The sequence below is a fragment of the Crocuta crocuta genome, unplaced genomic scaffold (genome assembly GCF_008692635.1).
Source record: "Crocuta crocuta isolate KB4526 unplaced genomic scaffold, BGI_CrCroc_1.0 scaffold271, whole genome shotgun sequence".
Taxonomy (NCBI): domain Eukaryota; kingdom Metazoa; phylum Chordata; class Mammalia; order Carnivora; family Hyaenidae; genus Crocuta; species Crocuta crocuta.
In genome coordinates this window covers 1,171,948-1,193,895 of record NW_027527824.1, presented here as the reverse complement: position 1 = coordinate 1,193,895, position 21,948 = coordinate 1,171,948, and the positions used below count along the sequence as shown (strand labels likewise).

The 21,948-nt window shown below is 50.0% G+C and overlaps 1 protein-coding gene across 1 annotated transcript in view; it reads right to left on the bottom strand.

Annotated features, from left to right (window-relative positions):
- Positions 1 to 2,656: 2,656 nt before the first annotated feature.
- MAP6 (microtubule associated protein 6) overlaps positions 2,657 to 21,948 on the bottom strand; it is a 74,283-nt gene continuing 54,991 nt past the window's right edge. Inside the window, exon 4 of the mRNA XM_077776323.1 lies at positions 2,657 to 3,788. Coding sequence (XP_077632449.1) covers positions 2,798 to 3,788 — 991 coding nt within the window. The 3' untranslated portion in view covers positions 2,657 to 2,797. The remainder of the gene's footprint in view (positions 3,789 to 21,948) is intronic.

The window sequence follows — 21,948 nt, the reverse complement described above, 5'->3', positions numbered from 1 at the left end:
AGAGAGAGAGAGAACAGTTTCTTGGGGGCAGAAAGCCCTGGTGCTATTGGGAATGGAGTGAGGAGGTAGGCTTGGGACCAGTTGCTCAAAACACTGACTCTTTGGAAGTCATCAGTATTTCCTGTGACAGTTTCTCTCTAACAACCAAGCTGAGTTACCTTAAAGGGAATCATTTAAAAACTGTTGTATGGGGGCACCTAGGTGGCTCAGTTGGTTAAGCATCCGACTTTGGCTGAAGTCATGATCTTGAAGTTCATGGGTTGGAGCTCTCATCGGGCTCTGTGCGGACAGCTCAGAGGCTGGAGCCTGCTTCAGATTCTGTGTCTCCCTCTCTCTCTGCCCCTCCTCTGCTCACGTGCTCTCTCTCTCTCTCAAAAATAAATAAACATTTAAAAAAAAAACCCTGTTGTATGTAAGTGATGAATCATGGGAATCTACTCCCAAAGCCAAGAGCACACTGTATACATTTTATGTTAGCTAACTGGAAAATATAGTTTTAAAAAGTTTTAAAAAATAATAATAATAAAAAAAGACCTTTAAGGGGCCCTTGGGTGACTCAGTAGGTTAAGCATCTGACTCTTTGATTTCAGCTCAAGTCATGATCTCATAGTTTGTGGCTTTGAGCCCCACATCGGGCTCTGCACTGACAGTGCGGGTTTGCTTAGGATTCTTTCTCCCTCTCTCTTTGTCCCTCTCCTGCTCTCTCTCAAAATAAATAAACTAAAAAAAAAAAAAAAAAAACACTGTTAAAAAAAAGAGACCTTTAAAAGGGGTTATGTGCCCATGATGGGTCTTAAAGGCCCTAAAGGAGTTCGAGTGCTCCTTAGCTGTGGTGGGGCAATGGGCGGAGCTTCCCTGATGCCCCCAGGCCCCCAGGGCTCTGAGGTTATTGTGACCCACACAGCAGGGCCGTCTTTACAGGACTCACCTCTGACCAAGGTGCAGCTTCAGCCCTGTTGGCAGTACCCCAGCGTTCTGCCCCGGCCTGCCTCCCTCCCTCAGGTCCTCAGGTTCAGAGAACTGGTCACCTCAGCCTGGTCCCAGTCTTCTGCCCCAGAGACCTGCCACACCCCTTGGTCAAGCCCTCATGCAAATCCACTACCTTTCATTCAAGGACTTTCTAGAAGGGGCTTACCCAGGCCCTTGTACCCACACCCTTCATCGCCCCTGCCCGAGCTGTCTGTACTCCATGGCCACTTTCTCTGAGGAGCCTTCCTGGATGCTCCCACCATGCATTCTCTCAAGGCCACCCCTTTAGTCGTCCTAGGGCCTCATCCCACACCACCTTTTATTGCCGTAAGACTGAGGCTTCTTTCCCAATGTGACTTCCATGCCCAACGATGAGCAAGATAGAATGGGCGCTAAGTAAAAGTCTGTTGTAAATGAACGAGGCACCTCAGGCATTGTTTTAGAAGCCTTGGCCAAGCTGTCCTGGATACGGCATGGGATGAGCAGATGTTAGGTTCTACCCTCATGAGTGTCCTGGAACTCTTATGTTTAGAGGCCTGGTTTGCTTAAGAAGCGTGACCTCTGGATGAGCTTTAGGACTGAGCCCTTGATAAAAAACTGTCACCCAGAATTACCTTGGGCCCGCTGAGCCCCTGTTCTTCTTCCCTCTTTGGGCTTCAACTCTGACCAGTCCGGAGCTCAGCCTGCTGTGGCTTGGTATCTGTTCCTAGGCATTCATGGGACCCAACCTGTGAGATAATAGGAAATATATGCATTGTTCTCCATCCCTGGTTCCTGGCACAGAGCTCCTAAAACTCTTAGAACTCCTAGATGATAGGACTGTCCTTTGTTTTAATGAGGCAACTCTTGGTAGTCTCCTGGATAGCTTCCAGATGGGTGCTGGTCACCAGAAAGACTAAGCTTGAACTTTAAGTCCTACCCTTATCCTCTGGGAATGGGAGAGGGGCTGGATATTGAGTTAATGATTGACCATGCCTACATGATGAAGCCTCCAGAGCTTCTGGGTTGCTGGAGATACTGAGAGCATGGTGTGCCTGGTGAGCGTGTGGAAACTTCATGCCCCTTCCTCCTTCTCTTCCATCCGGATGTTCATCTGTATCCTTTATCCTTTAATGATAAACCGGTAAACATAAGTGTTGCCCTGAGTTCCCTGAGACATTCTAGTAAATTATTGAACCCAAGTAGGGGGTTGTGGAAATCCCAATTTATAGCCTGCAGCCAGAAGTGTAAATAACAGCCAGGACTTCAGTTGGCATCTGAAATGGGGGTGTGGGAGCAATCATGTGGGACTGAGTCCTTAAAACCTGTGGAGTCTGACGCTATCCCCAGGGGGATAGTGTCAGAATTGAGTCAAATCACAGGACATCCAGCTGGTGTTGACTAATTGTTTTATGTGTGGTGTCAGAAGTGAAGTGTTGTGGGAGTAAGAGTGAAGGAGAGACATGGGCTTGTCCTGCCCCACATCCTCATCATGGTGTCCTGTCCTCAGTCTTCTAGCATTCCCCGCCCCGATCTTACACTATCTACTCGCAGAGCTGGGAGTTTGTCAGACTCATCTGACCCAGATGGATACACGCAGAGAGTCCTGCATGCCCTCTTTTAAATGTGCATGGCGTGCACGTGTGCGTGCACGCGCATACACACACACACACACACACACACACTCAGGTAGAGCCAAAGACACTGCTGCGCCAGAGGGAACAGCTTTATTAGATTCCAGCAAGACTATACAGTACATGTTTCATGCAGATTAAATATGTGTCTTCGCTACCCCGGGAGGGAGCACTTCCACTGCCAGATCCTTCCTTGGTGTGTCGAGAGGCGAGTATCAAGGGGAACTCTCAATGTATTCCGCATGGGGGACAGTTGGGATCATGACTGGGGGTGGAGGTGGGACAGTGGGCAGCTGAGGGCCCCTGGGACCTTGAGTCTTCAGAGGTTCAGGGACTATAGGACCTTGGTCCTTTGCTGGCGGTGACACCAGCAGGTCTTGATCTTTCAGAGGCACTGGGATTATAGGAACTTGATTCTTCACAGGCTCAGGGACCACGGGATCATGATTCTTTGGAGGCTCTGGGACCACGGGAGCTTGATCCTTGACTAGTGCTGGGACCACAGGACCTTGATTCTTGACATGTGCCGCAAGCACAGAATCTTGATCCTTCAGAAGCTCTGGGGCCACTCCACCATGATCCCTGGCTGGCTCCAGAACCAGTAAACCTTGACTCTTTACAGGCTCAGAGAGCACAGGACTTTCATTCTTCATAGGTGCTATGACTGTGGCATGTTGATCCTTCAGATGCTCTGGAACCATAGGACCTTGATCCTTGCTCAGTGCTGAGACCATGGGACCTTGATCCACAGGCTCAGGCACCATGGGGCTTTGATCTTTGACAGGCGCTGGGACCATGGGCCCTTGAGCCTTTAGAGGCTCTGGTACCATGGAACCTTGATCCTTAACTGTTGCTGGAGCCATAGGACTTTGGTTCTTCGGAGGCACTGGGACCAAGGAACCTTGGTCTTTTACTGGTGCTGCGACCATAGACCCTTCATTCTTTAAAGGCTCAGGGGCTACATGATCTTGATCCTTAACTGGTGCGGGGCCCACAGGACCTAGATCCTTCAGAGGCCCTGAGACCACAGGAGCTTGACCCTTCAGAGGCTCTGGGACCAGAGGGCTTTGATCTTTTGGACGATCTTGGATCACAGGACCTTGATCTTTCAGAGGCCCTGGGTCCATAGGACTTTGATCCTTGTCTGGCTCTGTGGCTACAGGACCTTGATTCTTACGTGAGTCACTGGTGAGTTCACCCTGGCTCCTGTAGAGGAGAGAGAGGTAGTCACTGTGAGGGCCAGCACTCAGGCCAAGGATTGGGCAGAGCACAGATTGCCTGAGAAGTCTCAGCCTAGTGGAGCCTGGGCAGGGCAGCTCTTGCCAGAGAGCCGAGAGGAGAATCTGATTTCCATGTTCCTGGTACAGAACGTGGAACGGGGAGAGGGGCAGGCTCAGGAATCAGTCATTCAATGTGCTTGCCAATTGATTATAACCTGCGCGTGGCACAGTGGGGGGGGGGGGGCACCTGGCTGACCAAGGCAGTGCTGTAGCAGGACTGAGAGTCCTCCTGTGGCTGTGGGCATCCCAGCAGCCCATCCACCCCATACTCCTCCCAGGCTGCTCTCCCTTCCTCCATGAGAGCGGGGCCCTCCTGTGAGCCCATCTTAGCCATCCCTTGGATGACCCTAGAGGCCAGGACACTTTCCTCTTCTCAGGGCCTCCAAGCCTCTTCCCTCCTTCCCACCCCCTAAATCCCCTGTTAAGGGCTGACTGTGGAGAGGGATAAGAAAGAAGGCAGGATAGGGGCAGCTGGGTGGCTCAGTGGGTTAAGCATCCAACTTCGGCTCAGGTCATGATGTTATGGTTAATGAGTTCGAGCCCCACGTCAGGCTCTGTGCTGACAGTTCAGAGCCTGGAGCCTGTTTTGGATTCTGTGTCTCTCTCTCTGCCCCTCCTCTCCCCAAATAAATAAACATAGATATATATAAAAGAAAGAGGGCAGGAGGATGTCCCTCTGACTCCTCTTCCTGCTAGGGGGAAAGTATTTTCTCATTAACATTGTTTAGGATGGCCTGCACAAGGTGATAATAAAAAGCAGAGTGGTTTTTCATTGGTTTTTCTTACTGCATTTAAATTCTCTATAGACAATGCACCACATTGTTGCCTGCGCCACTGCCATCTTTCCCGCCTTTGGTAGGTGAGTGGCAGTGACTCTCCATTCAGAGTGTGAGGAGGCCCTGCTCCCCTCCCTCTACCCCTGCTTCTGGCTCCCTCTACTGTTCGTGGCCCCTTGCCCTCGCTTACTCCAAGGCTCTGGGGCTGATCCCCCTGCAGCTGAATCCAACCCTCTGACCAGGCTTTACTGTGCAGACACCTGCCTTGTAACCTTGGCCCATTCACATCGTGGGCAGCGGGCGACATCACTGACACATTCAGTGCCACACTCAGAGCCCGTCACTCTAGTTTAGAACACACATTCCTTCCTCGCAGGCCAGGCGTGGCCACCCGGCCAGTGTCCCAAACCCTTGCACATCTAAGCACATTCCGCTTTCCCAATCACTTCTTCTCATAGCTCATTTCAGCCACCCCATGACCCTATGAAGCATGTGGGGAGGATTGAACTACCCTTACTTGTCAGATGAAGAAACTGAGGTCCAGAGAGCACGTGATTTGGAAAGTGAAGACCTCCGTGGGCTCTAGAGTCTGGGTCTTTCTGCTCCTGGAGCCTGTTCTCCGCTCCCGGTCATGCCGGGCATGCAGAGGCTGCTCTGCACAGGGTAACTATTATTACTCTTTTACACTCTGTAGCCAATCAGGTCTTTAAGCTTAATTACTCTTCAACATTTTAACAGTTCCCTTCAGCTTTTAGGACTATGTCTTACCTGCTTATGAAAGCTGGTCCAATAAGACCCCTACCTGCTAACACTTCCATCGTTCCTGATGGTTTCATCTCTATGGGCCTCAAGTTTGTCATCTATTTCATTCGATATAATGATATTTACTCAGAAGTTTATGATTAGAGGTCATGTACACAGAGCATCTTGTACCATGATATTACTATGCAATATTACAATTATTTTTCTATTTATGGGGTGGCTGGGTGGCTCAGTTAGTTAAGCAATGGACCCTTGGTTTCGACTCAGGTCATGATCCCATGGTCATAAGATCGAGCCCCATGTCAGGCTCTGTGCTGATAGCACAGAGCCTGCTTGGGATTCTCTCTCTTCCTCTTTCTCTGCCCTTCCCCTGTTCTCTCTCTCTCTCTCTCTCAAAATAAATAAATAAAAAGTTAAAAAATTATTTTTCTATTTACTTAGAAGTCAAGTTACACATATTTGGACTATTTTCATTCTGACATGTCCTCCTGATCCAGGAGCTTTTTACTGTATTTAGTGTCTTGAACTACCTAGGGGCCTATGTCTCTCAGCAGAGTACCCAAAGGCATGGGCAGACTCTCTGTCAATCCCTCTGGATGTTTCTGAGCATCGCAGTGGACTGACAGAGGTCAAGGTGGCTTGCTAGCTCAGCATGACACAGAGCACAGCTTCTCTGGCCAGCTGGACACAGCTGGCTGCCATCAGTGGGACCTTAACGTTTGCAGGGAGAGCCAGGCAAGGCCACTGGAAGTATGGCGAATCCAAAGATGGCATTAAAATACGTCTAATACTTGATGGCTGGCCAGAGAGGAAATAAAAACCACCTAATTCAGAGTAGAACCAAGTAGGAAGTGGATTGGAGGAATCCTATCAGATAGTGAACAACCTGGGTCGTGCTGAAGGAGAGACTGAGCTGAGGGAGGAGACACAAAAAGTGACAGGGCTTAGCTTGATATCTGGAGCTCACCCTGCAAAACCTACCTCACTGGCAGCACATAGACTTAGCGACCCTGGCTGGCATGGAGATGAAACAGGGGGGCCTGGCTGGCGTGGAGATAGAATGGGGGGGGGGCTGGCTGGCATGGAAATGAAACAGGAGGTCCTTGACTGGCATGGAGATACAATGGAAGGGGAAAATGCATTTCCCTGGATATTTGAGGCCCTGGCCCCCGTGCCATGCTCACATTTCTGTTGAATGAGCCTCTTAGCCACCTGTGAGCTAACCCCGTGTATAGCCCTAGATTGCTTTGGCTGGTGAAGCTGTTCCTTAGTAAGTGTCTTTACTCATGGGAAGGTTTAGAATGAAGATTAGAAATGATAAAATTGATAAACCAAATCTACAATATTATCCTTTTTGGGTATTAAGTTAAGGAAAAATCTATGTAGATTGATTTTGAAAATATTTGTGATGTTAAAAATAATTTGGCATATTAGAATATCTAACATTAGCTTTGTGATTCCAATATAAAATGTATAATGGAATAATTAATTTAGATTTGCAATTTTAAGTTGAAAGAAGACAATTTTATAGGTTTTAAAAACAATGATGGAACTTTTATGATAACCCAATAGTTTTTTAAGTTTATTTTGTTTTATTTATTTTTTAATGTTTATTTATTTTTGAGAGAGACAGAGTATGAACAGGGGAGGGGCAGAGAGGGAGGGAGACACAGAATCTGAAGCAGGCTCCAGGCTCTGAGTTATCAGCACAGAGGCCGATGTGGGGCTTGAACCCACAAATTATGAGATCGTGACCTGAGATGAGGTCAGATGCTTAACCAACTGAGCCGTTCAGGTGTCCCAGTTTGTTGTAAATTACTTGTAATTTAATTTAAATTATTTTTAAGGGAACTGAATTAATTAGGTTATAAAATCCCCCTTACAAGAGACTGTTGAATTTTACTAGATTTTTAAAATGTATTACTTTTATAAATTAAGCATTCATTTTTAAAACCAAAGCAGCCTTGGGGCACCTGGCTGGCTCAGTCAGTGGAACATGTGACTCTTGGTCTTGGGGTTGTGAGTTTGAGCCCCATGTTGGGTGTAGAGATTACTTAAAAATAAAGTCTTAAAATAATAATAATAATTAATAAAACCAATGCAGCCTCAGTTGGTTTTCCTATGGACAGAACCACCCTCAAGGACAACATAAAACTCTCATTGACACTGACTGGCCATCACGTGGCTCCACAGCGCCTCGCCAGTCTCCCCATCTATAAAATGCCCTGCCATTCCCAGTAAGGCCGCCAGAGGCCGCCTGCACAGTGCCGCCTATGTGAATGATTCTAAGTTGCACCCTCAGCCAGTCAGCAAGGTGAGACGGGCTGGATTCAGCCCTTTTGGCCCCCAGGCCAACTGTCCTTGGTGTGGGCATGTCCTCGGGCACGGCCCCACCTGCACAACCAAATCTAGAGCCCCGAGCCAGCTGCAGACCTTTTCAGGACAGCACATGCCAAGGACCCCCTCTGCCTCCCAGCCTGCACATCCTCTCTGAAACAAAAAACCTGTTGGGTTTATCTTGAGGCTTCTGTGCTGTTTATTGCCTGCAAGATTTTGGGCAATGACTCAACCACTAGAGACCTCAGTTTCTCCACTTACAAAATGAGGATAACAATACAAATGTCAGGAACTCTTACAACAGAGGATCAGATGATCCTGTTGGGCAGGGGCGTGAAATCACAATTCTCGAGATTTCTTAAGAGTACTTTGGTGCATCACGTGGTTGAGTCCATTCCCATGAACTGTAGTAACAGCTTACTAAATGCTCACATCCTCCTTACTTTAGTTCACTGGGCCCTTGGGGGAGCCCTGGAGGAAGGCAGGGAGAGGGGCGACCCGCCCTGCAGCCTCACTCTCCTGGCACTGTCCTCTGGCCAGCCTGTGCTGTTTTAGACGTTCCCAGGGCTTTGTTTCTTGCTTCTGCCTCCTGGATTGCCCCCCTTTACCCGCTTCACCCTGTCTGGCTTTGACGGTTCAGTTCAGACCCCACTTTCCCCCAAGGTCCTGGTTGCATCTCTCCAAATGAGCTTCCCCTTGCCGCACCATTTTACAGTCTCTCCCACATTCACAGATGCCGCAATTAATGTCAGTTTCCCCCAGTGTGACCGTGAGCTGCCTGATGGCAGGGACCATCCTCCCGGCCCAGTTCCCAGCACAATACCTGCCACAAAGAAGGTCAAACAGAAAGATTTACTAATTATTGCTCCTGAGACCTGGTTCATCATTCATCTCATGACCCTGGCCAGAAACTCAGAGTTATCCTTGATGCCTCCTTCTTCCATAAAACCTTCACCTAATCCATCAGGAACCACACGTTCCAGCTCCTAACATTTATCTCTTGAGTGTTCCCACTTATTTCCCTCCTTTTCTTTCCTCCACCAGCTGTGTCATCATTTCCATGGACCACTGTCACAGCCCCCTAACTGCTATCCTTTCCTCCTCCTCCAATCCATTCTTCATACAGAAATCAGAATGACCTTTCCAAAAAGCAACCCTCTTTGCTTACAACTCTTCATGGCTCTCGTTGCACTCAGCATCAAGAGCAAAACCTGTGTGGCTCAGTTGGTTGAGCGTCTCAGGTCATGATCTTGTGGTCCATGAGGTTGAGCCCCACGTCAGGCTCTGTGCTGACAGCTCAGAGCCTGGAGCCTGCTTGAGATTCTATGTGTGTGTGTCTCTCTCTCTACCCCTCCCTTGCTCGTGTGCTGTCTCTCTCTCTTTCAAAAAGTAATAAACATTAAAAAAAAAAAAAAAGAGTGAAACCTGTTACATAGCCCCATCTAGCTGAGCAGCCTGTCCCCACTGCCCTCCTGACTCTATGTCCCCCAGCCTCAGGACTTTGTTCTGTTCCTCAGTGTGCCCTGCTCCTTTCCATTTCCAGTTTTGCATGTGCTATTGTCTCCTCCAAGAACATTCTCTTGCTCCCTCTGCCCTGGTTAATTTGGACTCATCCCCTAGCTCTCTTTCCCAGGGAAGCCTTCCCTGATCCCACCCATGTGACCAGGTCGCCTGCTACCTGGCTCCCTAGTCTCTGCACTTTCTTTCCTACCCCTTAACGCAGCTTATTACTTGCATTCTTTTGGATTGTTTCCCCTACTAGATTGAAGCTTTCAGAGGGCAGGGCCATGCTGACTTTGCATATCACTATATCGTCTGTACCTAAAACAGCAGGGAATACCCCAACTAAATACTTGTCAAATGAATGAATAAATGAGAGCTTTTCTGTGCTGGGCTCTGTCTTATTTGCAAAATTTAATGTTCCAAGGTTACATGAGACATCCTAAGTCTTAGGAACTTAATTTTCTGCCCTTCCTCCTGTTACCATGGAGACAGGCAATTGCCTCCTGGGCACACACACACTGGCCTTGGGTCTATGCTTTATCAGAGTCTGGAAACAGGATTAGCGAGCCCTGCCAGAGACTATCTGGAGAAAGGGCTTCCTTCCCTCCTGCTGGATTCCTGCCCTTGCACACAATTCTAATCCCATAATCCACCCATGTGGTTTTTTCTCTCTTTTTTTCCTCCCCAGACTGTCTCATGATGCACCATCAAAGCATCCCAGAACTGGGGCAGTGCTCCTAAGTAGGGCCCTGTTCAAGAATCAAGGACCTATGGGCTCTGTCTGTGAATTCCCTGCCCTCCACAGCTTGGAAAAACCTTGAGGAAGAAAGAAACTCCTATTTTCTGAGCAATAGCCATGTGCCAGGTGCTTTAACACAGATCATTTCTTATAATGTAAAGGGCAGCCCATGGCAGGAGGGGCGGGAGGTGGGGAGTGCATGGACTGGGTCGGGGGCCAGAAAAGCTGGGTTTGAATGACGACCCAACACCTTTCTAGCACAGGGGATGTCACTGCAGGCATGCTGGCCTTTATGCCTCCGCATCCATAATCTGTAAGATGGGGATTATAGTGCTCACCTTCTAGGGAGGATTAGTTCATGTGAACACTCATGGCATGACCCCTGGAATACGGGGGTTTAGTAGATGTTACTTCCAAAGAGGGACTCAATGATCTAGTCCAATTGTGTTACTCTGTGATGGGAAAGTGGCTCAGAGTGGGCAAGTGACTCTCCCATAGCCACACAGCTAATGGATAGCAGGTCCAGGACTGAAACATGCGCCTCTCGACATCTTAATAAATAGAAGGGATGGAGCAAACTCACTTGGAGCAAAGATAGGCAGGAGGGGCTGAGGCAGGGCCCAGGCCAACTGCACCTCGGGGCTCTGGCAGAAGGCTGGGGAGACAGTGGACACGGTAATTTGATGGCTTTGCTCTCCTCCTGTCTGCCCCCATGGGTCTCATCTAGGAGCTCACATTTTCCAGACACAAACAACGCTCCCAAGGCAGGATAGGAAATGCAGCTACCAGAGGGGGAGGGCCAAGGAAAGCATCTTGGAAAGGCTCATTATTCTTATGAAGAATCTGCAGGAGACAAGGCATTCTCAAAACAAGGACTCCTGTGCCTGCCTCTCTCCGTGACAGGCTCCATGGTGGTCTCAATGTCAGCAATTATCCTGGTGTTTGGTAACGACCTGACTCTCCTGCTGGCCCATGGGCTGTGTCTGGTTCACCTTTGCATCACTAGTGTCTAGTGTCTGCCTCACGGTAGTGCCTGCAGACATTTGTGCGAGTAACAGATGGCTGGTGTGTCGCTTTCACTCTTTATTTTTTTCCCTCTTTTATCCATTCATTGGACAAAGTCTGCTGAGCCCCCACGCTGGGTCAGGCCCTGGGCTGGGGGCGCTGGAGTAAATGAGATCTGGGCCCTTCAGGAGCCCCTGGGGTGGGGAGCAGGGGACAGACCCAGAAGCACACACCAGGCACCCTGTAACACTGCCAGGGTGCCGGCACCCCCACCAGCCCTGACCCCAGGGAGGCCCAAGGTCCTTTCCAGGGCAAAGACGGCGCTTTGCTAGAGAAGCCTTCCCTGCCTGCTCCAGGCAAGCACAACTCCTAAGAGTCATTGGGTCCTGAGTTCTGTCACTCTCTCCCTGCCGACGGGCCCCTCCACTGCCCACGCTGCCCCGAGGTAGGGCACACACCTCCCGGTGGCCTAGTGTTTAGAGCCTGAGCAGAAACCTGTGTTTTGGTCACTCTGCTCCCTCCCACCCCTGCCCCGCTCCAGGTTCTGTGCTCAGGTGTCGCCCTCTGTGAGAATGCCATGCGGCCTGTTCCGGGACAGCTTCTCAGCTATTTGGAGGGGCAGCGATCCTTCTCCTTGGATTCTCTGGGCAACATACACCTGACAACAGCTCAGATATTTGGTTTCCGGAGCCCTCGCTGTCCCGACTGCTCTCCTCACAACACATCTAGGTTGACCCCCACAACTCCTTTGGAAAGTGTGACCCCCCAGAACTGAAAATGATACAGCAGGTGTGGTCTCCAAGCAGGACGCACCGCCTCTGCCCTCCATCCATACAGCACTCGGCTGCTTTAGCTCCCTCTGGGCCCCGAGAGCACCGCTGGCCACTGCCCCCCTCCCCATCTGTCTGGTTATCCCTTCTCCTCCTCTGGGAGTAGAGAGTCAGGTCCAGAGTCACGTTCTCAGTGGAACCTTCCACCTGCAGGCTCACCGCTCTTCCTATGTTCCCTCCCTGCTCACAGCAGCCCCGTCACATGGGTTACCAACTGCTTTACAGCTGCCTCTCCAGGCTGGGGCGAGACCAGAGACCGCCATCGACTTCACCTCTCTTTCCTCTCTTTCCTTCCCTCCCTCCCTCTCTCCTCCCCCCCGCTTCCTTCCTTATTTCTGAGAACATGTAATAAATGCCTACTACATGCCAAGCCACGGAGAACCGGGGAGCTCTGGAATGGGGTGGGCAGGGCACATAGTAGGGAGAGACTGTAAATACCACTCAAACAAGGTCAAATTCTAACAGCCACGTTTCCATGACACGCACATCATGTCCTACTCTTAACTGCCTCAGTACCTTTTTGTCCTTTTAAACGGGTAAGTGACTTCTCTTTATTGTTTCTAGCAGGGCTTGACATACAGTGTGGCACACAGCATTCTCAGGGCAGCCCTGTCGGCCAGCAGCTGGGAGGCATGGGGCGGGGGGGGGTGTGTGCAACCCGCACCCCTGCCCCGTCTCCCATCTGTGGGTGGAAGTGGGGTGCCCAAGGTCGCAGGGTACGCTTGCGGTGATGTTGAGACCTCAACCAAGGAGGCCAGACTTTTAATCAAGCTCTCTCTTCTCTACAACCATATCCCTGAGGAGCGGGACTTCAACTAGAGAGATTCCAGATCCCTCTGCTGACATCTGAGCAGGGTCTGGCTTTGAGACGCCCCTGCCTCGTTCTGCCTGGTGTGGGAGGCTGGGGCCACCGACCTCTGAAGGTTCCCCAGCTCCTAGCTCCCACTGCGTCTCTTGAGACAGTTGCACCTCTGGGGGCCAGGCCCCCAGCCACTGGTCCCTCTTCACCTCAGCCCTTCCCACATTCCCTACACAACCACCCCCCTGGGCTTACTGCCTGACACTCAGCAGACCCTGGCAAAGAAGACAGTCACAGAAAGCAGTAGCATCCTGGCCTAAGAGTGCCCATCTATGCCCATACCTGTACGCCCTATCTGTATGGCTGCCAATCGGTCTCCCAGCCTGGAGCCACACAGAATGCACCCAGATGTGGCGCATCAGCACAGGGGGAAACAGTTAGGACCACAGCTGGGGAAAATGCTGCCACCACAAGGCTTCATTCTGGGTGGGGGTCATCAGGCAGAAAGTGACTGTGCTCATCAGACAGCATCTGTGACCTTTACCTGACTCATTTTCCACAGATGATGAGAGCACCTAGGGTCACTGAAGGATTTGGAACAGGGAAAGGACAGGAGGAAGATGCTGCCATTTTAGGAGAATGCACATCTTCCCGACCGAATCCTAGAGGTGGTCCCAAGTGCTGGACGAAGAGGGGGCGTTAGTAACCCAAACCTGGCTTCAGATCCTGGCTCACCTCTTACAGGCTGTGTGACTTTGTCACTTAAGCATCAAGACTTGGTTTCTTTGTGGAAGACCTCTGGACTCTCCAGCCTTCTGTGAGGATTCAGTGAGGACTGAGGTATGAAAGCCAAACACGCTTTCTTTTCCTTCCCTGAGGCTGTGTCCACTCTGCATTTCACAGAAGTGGAGCCAGACTCCAGGTTCCCTGCAGGCAGGCATGTGCTTATGAAGCGCGGGGAGATGGCTGCCTTGGTGCTAGATGGCTAGGTTTTCTGCCCTGTGGTGGTGGTGGTTTTCTTTCTGCTGTTAAACATCTTTTCTAGAGATAACCTGCTAAGAAAAATTAAATAAATTCCCAGTTGTATGATAAGTTTTTAGAAAAGCATCCTTGGCTGTTTTAGCACCAAGAAGGCAAAGTCAAGGGCATAGTTGACTGCTTCGATGGGCTGCCAGGAGTCTGATAGTCCTGTTAATGACCCTTTTTAAAAATGTAAAGTGCTAAACTCAGGCAACCAGACAGTAAAGGCTCAGTTCTGGTCTAGTTCTGTGCTCCTGGGAACTTGCAAATCCATTTTTGTCCTTCTTCCCACCCTATCTAAAGCAGAGACTGGGATCTTGAGCAATTAATCAAAATTGGTTTCATGTGTCCAGAGGGGCTCAATTAAAATGAACATGTAATTGCGGAAATGGAATCTATACGGGGTGAGTTCAGAGAGGAGGGGCTGGGGAAGGGCTGGGGAGGGAGGAGGGTGACAAGAACCAGCACTAGGTGGGCTCTGTCTCAGGCGATGGTGTGACAGAGGGAGTGGATATACCACACGTGGCTCCAGCCACCACATCGCTGGGACCAAGGGTTGGAAGTGAATAGGAAGTGAGACCATCCAGAAAGTGAACTATTGACAAGGGTGTTCCACTTTGCTGTTGACAGAGGACTGTCACATGCATCTTCACTGGGCCCTCACAAGAGACAGACCTGTGGATCAGAAGCAGGTATTGCCAGCTATTACACTCTTACCACCTGCGATCCCAAACTCTGGAACCAAAGGTTCAAATAAAACTATGTTCCTTTCTTGGGGTGCCTGGGTAGCGCAGTCAGTTAAGCAACTGACTTCGGGTCAGGTGATGAGCTCATGGTTCATAGGTTTGATCCCCAGGTCAGGCTCTATGCTGACAGCTCAGAGCCTGAGGCCTGCTTCAGATTCTGTGTCTCCCCCCAACCGCTCCCCTCTCTCTGCCCCTCCCCGACTTGTGTTCTCTCTCTCTCTCTCTCTCAAAAATGGATAGATAAACTTAAAAAAACAACAACAACAACAAGAAAAACAGCTATGTCCCTTGCTGACCAAACTGCTACTTTCTAGATTTGGGAACCAAACAGATTTGGATAGTGGTGGATACTTGCATTACTCTGATCTCTCTGGGGCTCATAGAAATTAAGATTCATTTAAGGTCACACAGCTAGTAAGCAGGAGAGCTTGGATTTAAAACCAGGCCTGTTGGCTCTACCTCCCAGCCTTTCTTCCTAAGCCACCTCCCCAGGGGATGGCTCTCTGCCGTCATCAAGTAAGGAGCTCTGCACTGGGCAGGGGGTGGGATTAGCCGACCTCTTAAGATTACCCTCCAGCCAAGAGTCTATGCTTTTTTGAAGTCAGGCCCGTTTAGAAAAAGTGGCTACGTAAAGGACAGAGGTAGGCTGGCCATCACAAAAGCAGCCACCCACAGCTCTGTGATCTGTGCCATGACCCTTCTTGAAATCACCCTTTTCGTACGAGCAGAGGCAGTTATTAGGCAGAATAAGGCCTTGTGGAAGCGCCGTGGTGAATATGGAGGCAGATGGTGAAAATCCTCATTCATTCGCTCACTCATTACTCATTCAACAAACCACGTATAAGACGTTCTCTGAGGTAGGCGTTGGGCCAGCAGCTAGGGCGACAAAGGTGAACAGAAGGAGCTGGTCCTGGCCCTGGGGGGTGGGCACAGTCCAGCGTGGGGGACACACACATGAGCAGATGGCACAGTACACGTGGTGAGTTCTGTGATGAAGACACACACAGGGAGCATCTTACCCAGCGCGGGAGGTGCGGGAAAGGCTTCCTGGAGCAGTCCCCTGAGCAGAGTCTCGAAGGATGAGTTAGCCAGGTGGAGAAGCAGAAGGGCAATCGGGCCAGGTGGGGTGGCGTGGGTAAAGGCATGGAGGTGAGAAGCAGCATGGTGCACCGAGGGGACAGGAAGCTTCTGCGGGCCACAAGCAGCCCACGGATGGTTGAAGGCAGGGTGTGACATGGTCAGATCTGCATGTTCTAAAGATCCCTCTGGCAACTTAAACCAGTAGCCACGGCAGGAACTTATTTATCTCAGCATCTGAAACTCTCTTGGCCCCAGATAAGATGTCTGGGTTGAGACAGTTACAGACAATGTCAAGTTAACCAGCAATTAAGGACCATTTATATGAGGACAAGGGACAGACAGTGAAGCTCAGTTCTACTGCTGGAAATTAAAAGCACAAAACAGTGGTCTCTGACCCAGTGCCTCAGGTAGTGGATGCCAGTTTTATCTTGGTATTTCTAGCACCGAATATAGTTCTCTGGAATGAAGAATTTGTTGGATCATTCTGTGTTCAATAACCACGCAATTTAGTTACCCAGTTAATTTAGTACCCCAGGGAGATAAACCTTTATATTTGGCTGAGGCAGTTGGTCAGTTCAGTCAGGATGTTTGAGCCCATGGTACGGGGAGACCTGGTCAAATCTTAATACCCCCAAATTTGTATCTGGGTCCCAAGATTTAAAGAACATTCAAGGTAAGCCTGCGGGAGGCCCTGCAGTGAGGTGTGGGGATAGTTTCAGTCGAGAGTCCAGCTTGATAACTGAAGCCCTATTCACTTCCAGCCAGTGCCAGCCTCCCTCAGGTGAAGGGGAGAATAAGCACAGGCGGTGGGCCAGAAGCCCCGGGCTCCATGCAGGTGCCCTTCCTCTCTGAGCCCCCGTTTCTGTTAACCTGGCACAGACACTTGCTCCAGACCCAGAGGGGTCGATAGAACAGCCCAGAAAGAAACGCTTTGTGGGCAGTCGATACATACAAACTGTTAAAATATTATTGTTTAGGTCTGTGGACTCAAGGTGATTCAACAGCTAGAATTCTTTAAAAGTATTCTTCTTAATCAGAGCGTTTGCCTCAATTGACCTCGAGTATTATCCAAAATGACCTAACGCTAACTCTCTATCAGGAAGCTAGTGAACGCGGACCCGTCAAGCACTGTAAAAGGAAGGGGAACGGCCTGAAATGACCTGTATTTAGTGTCCATGTGGGTTCCCTATGGCCATTGTGTCATTTCACCCTGGCTCATCTCCTCTGAGGTGGGTGTCAATGTCCCCATTTTCAGAGGTGGACAGTGAGGCGGAGAGCGCTCAGGGAATGACACAGGGTTGTACAGCTAGCACGGACCTGGAGATGCCCAAGTCACTGCCATTGTCAACTGGCTCACATGAGAAAGTATGTGGTGACGCGGATTCTGTTACAGGCATTCCAGGGTGGCCTGGCTGTTGTAAGGGTCTGTGCCTCAGAGGCCAGTGGGAAGGAGCAGCTTCGGGCTCTGTACCTGCTTCTGGAAGAGTGGAGTCTAAGAAAGGTTTCATGCTATTCTTTTGAAACAGCTGCCTCTCCTGCCTCGGTGGCCTTAGGTGGGGCTGGGGGAGGGTCCTGCCTACCTGGCCTTAGGTGGGGCTGGGGTAGATGGAATCCACAGGCTACATGCTCAAAGAAAGCTTTAATACCTGTGGTCCTGAAAATGTAAACTGCTTCAAGACATTTTAGCAAAGGACCTTGAAGCCATGACGACACATTAAGGGGGTTCATAGGCTTTGTGCAGAGGGACTCAACACTGCCCAAATCTATGAGAAGCAGGTTATACACTTTAAACCCTAGTGAAAAAAAATGAGCGAAGGACTTCACTTAGAAATCACAAACTGTAAGGAAGAATTAAAATACACTTCTAACTAATGTAGTGGCAATGAGCTATTCTGAAACTAGTGGGCTGGTTTTAATTCTGTTTGGTAGCTGTTTGGGGACGCAACACTAGTGATGGATTATAGATTTGCCTCCTGGGCTTCGGGCAGCATCAGGGAGCATGGGGGTGCCACGGGCCAAGGCTCAGGCTGAGGCCAGACCACTGGTCACACGGAGGAAGGCAGCAAGGCCCTCCATCTCCCTGCCCCCTCCGCTGCCTGACTCATGCCCTCTGTCTGGTTCTGAGTTCACCTCACCATTTCTCAGCTTACTATCGGCGTCCTCATACATGTATTTCTGGTCTCTTTCCCTCGCGGCCTCTATTTCTACCTCTTCGCTTTCCTCCTGTCTTTCTTTCTACCTCTCTCAATCCCTGGTTTTGATCAAAACAATGAACTGATCAAAAAAGAGCTGAATAATAAACTTTTATGTATGTTTTATTCATTGCACTGAATTCTGTGTTTTCTGCCTTATACAAAAGCAGGCAGTGCGTGGAGCGTTTCCTGCTCATCTGGAAAACAAATAGATAGTGGGTTTCCTTGATCGAGCCCCACTATGGCTCCTCCCCAAAACCCAGAAATTGGGGACCAGCAATGGAATAAAAGTCCCAGCCTAGAGCTCCTAGCCTAAAGCAAGAGAGGGCCTGTGGCTGTTGCCCGAGTTGTGGGGAAGGACGAGAAGCATGATGGCAAGGAGCATGCAAAGGTTGGGGGGTGCAGTCTGGGTGTATGGAATGGAGATCCCAGTTAGTAGCCGCCCACCACTCACATGGCACCAGGCCTTTCCATGATGGTTTCTGCCACTTTCCGGCCCTTGCCTTGCCCCTCCCTGAGTGAGCTGCTCCCCCAGGCCCTGTGCTCACCTGGTATTGGACCCCTCCACACCTTTGCTCTTGCAGCTCCTTCTGTCTGGCCTGCCTCGGCCACCCCAGACTGTTCACCTGGTCATCACCTGCTCATCCACTGAAGTTCCCCCTGATCCACGGAACCAGCTAGCATGGGCTCCTCCTTCATGCCCCACAGGGGCCAGAGGTGGGGTCTCAGTCATCCTGGTTCCCTAGTGCCCAGCACAGTGCCTGGCACATAATAGGTATGCAATCAACATACGTTAGTAAAAGGAAGAGCGATCCCATACAAAAAGCATATAATTTTTCGTCTCCCGCTTTAGCAGAAGGATCTCCCTGTGGTTAAAGCTGGCCCTCGCTCTGAGGTTCCCTCCCAGATCTGCTCTCCTGCCTGTGGGCCTGCCCCCACGTGCCCTGCACACCCACATCCCACCCATTCTCCAAGGGTCTCTCCCCCATGAAGCCCCATGATTCTCCACCCCTGGTACCAAGACACCTGCCCTTCATAGGAGCAACCAGCCCAGGTCCCTTGTTACCTTATTTGGCTCTCTCATGGCTGTTTCCACCTTCCCTTGTCAGGCACACACAACACTGTCGCCCCATAACCCACACCATGAGCCAGCCCCCGGAGGGCGGAACCTTCACAATGACCAGATGGACTGGTTATGTGAAGGCGTCTCTGCCATCTCGTGGGAGGAGAAAAAGCCAGAACCAACGGTCCTGCAGGTTGCCGGGAAGTGGGGTGGAGGACCCGGGCCCAGCCTCCCAGCGTGGTGACGCGGAACTGGGTGCAGGCGGTCACTCATCCCCAGCAGCACGGGGTCAGAACGTTACACTACCTTGTTGGCCAGTGGGTCTCTCGGTCCGTCTTCGCCTTTCCCAACACTTAGCTCTGACTGCTTGCAATTAGTATCTGAGAGGCCATCTAAAAGAGTCAAGCTGCATTATGGAGAACCCCAGAAAAACTGCGAGGCACAGCTCCTCTCGTGGAGAGTGGCTCAAATGGCAAAGGTTGGTTCCTTCGCCTACTCAGCTGGGCCTTACCAAGGAAATAAGATCAAGAAAGTGGTGTTCGTCTTTAGCATTTATTTATAATTGGAAAAAAAAACTGTTTGTTTGTTTCTGAGCAAGCACAGACCACAAGCACGTCACAATCAATTGGCTATACATGAATATTTTTTTGTCATTTTCTTACTAACAGCAGGAATGAAATAGCACCAAGAGAGGTGTGCGCTACACATTACATAGACAATCTGTGGTATGCAACAGAACCCAGGCCACAAAATCGTAATTAGACACTTCCTGTCTGCCTTGGAGAGGCAAAGGTATACGGACCGGTTGGAAGCACCAGCAGAAAGGAAAAACTTGGAGAAGCCAGCGCACAGCCTTAGGCATTGTTTTTGCAGGCAAGCAAAGCAGGTAGGAATGCTTGGGCCTTGCTCTCTTGCCGTGGGTTCGGGAATCAGCAGGGAGATATACAAACAGACTGACAGGCATCGGAAGCTCGGTCATCTTCAGAAAGGCAAAACCAAAATACTGTTTGTGAAACCAGCATTGGTTTCAATCAGTATGTTTGGGATACAGAATGAGATTGGCTGAGTTTTATTTGTAAACAGTAGAAATCAAAGGAAGTTTCTGGCCAGGAAGGGACACATTCAAGAGTCAAAGTGAACGACAAACAGGGTTTTCTCAGTTGCAGGAGTTAAAAAGATGGGGGTCGGGGCTGGGATGGGCTGAAGGGTTGACAAGACACAATACATATCGCATCTAAAGCCACAGGTGGGACAGGGTAGGAAATTCAGTCCCTGGGGCTGCAAAGTGGGTGGGAAGCTACAATTTGGGCAAACAAACTTGCATCAGACACTGAGATAAAGTCATATAGTTGTGCTGCCACGAAAACAGGTTTATGTATAGGACCCGGGGTGCCTACCATGGTGTCTGGCACACAGGCTTTCAGTACGAGAACATGGAATGAATGTTCCTCTGTGCGTTAGAAGGTTTGATTTACTTGATCTGCAAAACATACATGACTGCTTCTGGAGAAATTCAAATTGTGGCTAACATCGACGTGCCTGACGAATGCCAGATCTTGAGCAAACAAACATACATTGGCAAAATTCTCTGGGTCAAGTCAAATCACGTTGCTAGAGCTCTCTGGTTAATGTTAAGATTAGCTAGCAAATAGCTAGAATCAGTACTGAGATCTGGTCATTTCCAGATAGGCATCAAAATCTGTGATGTGTGAACAATGAAACTCACTAACAGTTTCTACCTTCTTCAAAACTTCTCAGTTCCATGCCCTGAGATAGAGAGGGAGGTGACAGTGGGCCTGGCCGAGTGCTTCATTTCTAGGAATCCTGTTCTCTTAACAAATGCAGCCCGCAAAGCACACGCTTGATGAATTTGCAAAAGACGTCTCAGTCAGCCCAAGGTGCCCGACAAAATGGTGTAAACAGAGACTCTGCTGCTAGAATGGTCAGAACTGGAGAGGACCGGGGGAGGCCCTGCTTCCCCCACGCTGAAAGGGATTGGCCGGCCCCGCTTGCCACCGCTGTCCTTACACAGCAGGACTTGGCACCAGATGACAGCCCAGCAATGTCACGGTGCCGGCGATGGTCAGGATTTCAAGGACGGGAGAAAGAAAGCATATGGAGCAATGTACACGTCGCAAGGTATGGAAATGTGATTTTTTTTTTCCGGTAGGTATTTTGGGTTCCCTCGTGAGCACTGGGGGTCTTTTTACAACTCTCTGACTAATGCCTACAAACACAACTCTAGCACAACTAAGGTGCCACTTGCCACCCCTGGGGGCCTTGGCTACACAGACACGCGAAACACAATACGGTGAGAGCTGCCTTTATTCATCAGTGAGGTTAAAAATGCTTGCTAACCACTTACTAGGGAGCTCTCCTAATCTTCAGCTAAGTCACAGACATTTCTGCTAACCTGAAGCTCGGCATCCTCTGCTCCTCTCCAAGGAACAGAGTGCACAGGGTTCAGGAAGGGAGAGTGAGCGTCACCATACTTGTCACTACGTCTACTTCCCACCTTGTGTTTCTCAGAAGCAAGGAAGCCGCGTTCTAAATAAACGACCCCTGACCCCTGAACTTTCTTCCTCAGTCATCGGTAACCAGTTGCTCTGCAAAATTGGTAGCACTGGATAGGCTGAGGGTAAATGGAGGAGGCTAATCTCCTCTCAATGTTTTCATCTTCCTGTGATGTCTCGAACACACCTCAAACACCTAACCTTTTTTCCCTGGCCTGCGTGGAGGCATCAGTGGTATATCTATCACTTGGCATCCCGTGGAAAGCCCACTGATAGGAAACTAAATCTAGTCACGTCGTTTCTAACAGAAAAATCTATGGAAAGAATTACTTAAAACTTAACAGACACAATTCATCTTATGGACGTTAAGGCCGAGGTGTTTTGCTTTTTAAATCGTCCCACAAATGATGTCCATCGCGGAAGCCCAAATTGAGCCTCTAAAGCACATGATAACCCTCTGAAGTTTGGAAAAGAACACGTCCGCCTCAAGTTCAGAACTGATCACTGATACAGGAGGAGGGGAGAACAGGAAGAGGACGCCCGTCAGGCATTCCCGAGTGTGACTAGGAGACTTCCAGCCACTCGGAACTGCCTCTGCGTGCCTAGGCCTGCCTGCCCCCCGCCCCAGCGAGCCGGCTCACGCACTGTGGGAGGCACGAGCAGGATTCCTGGTGTTCCAGCCACACACACACACACACACACCCCCGCCCCGCGGCGTGGA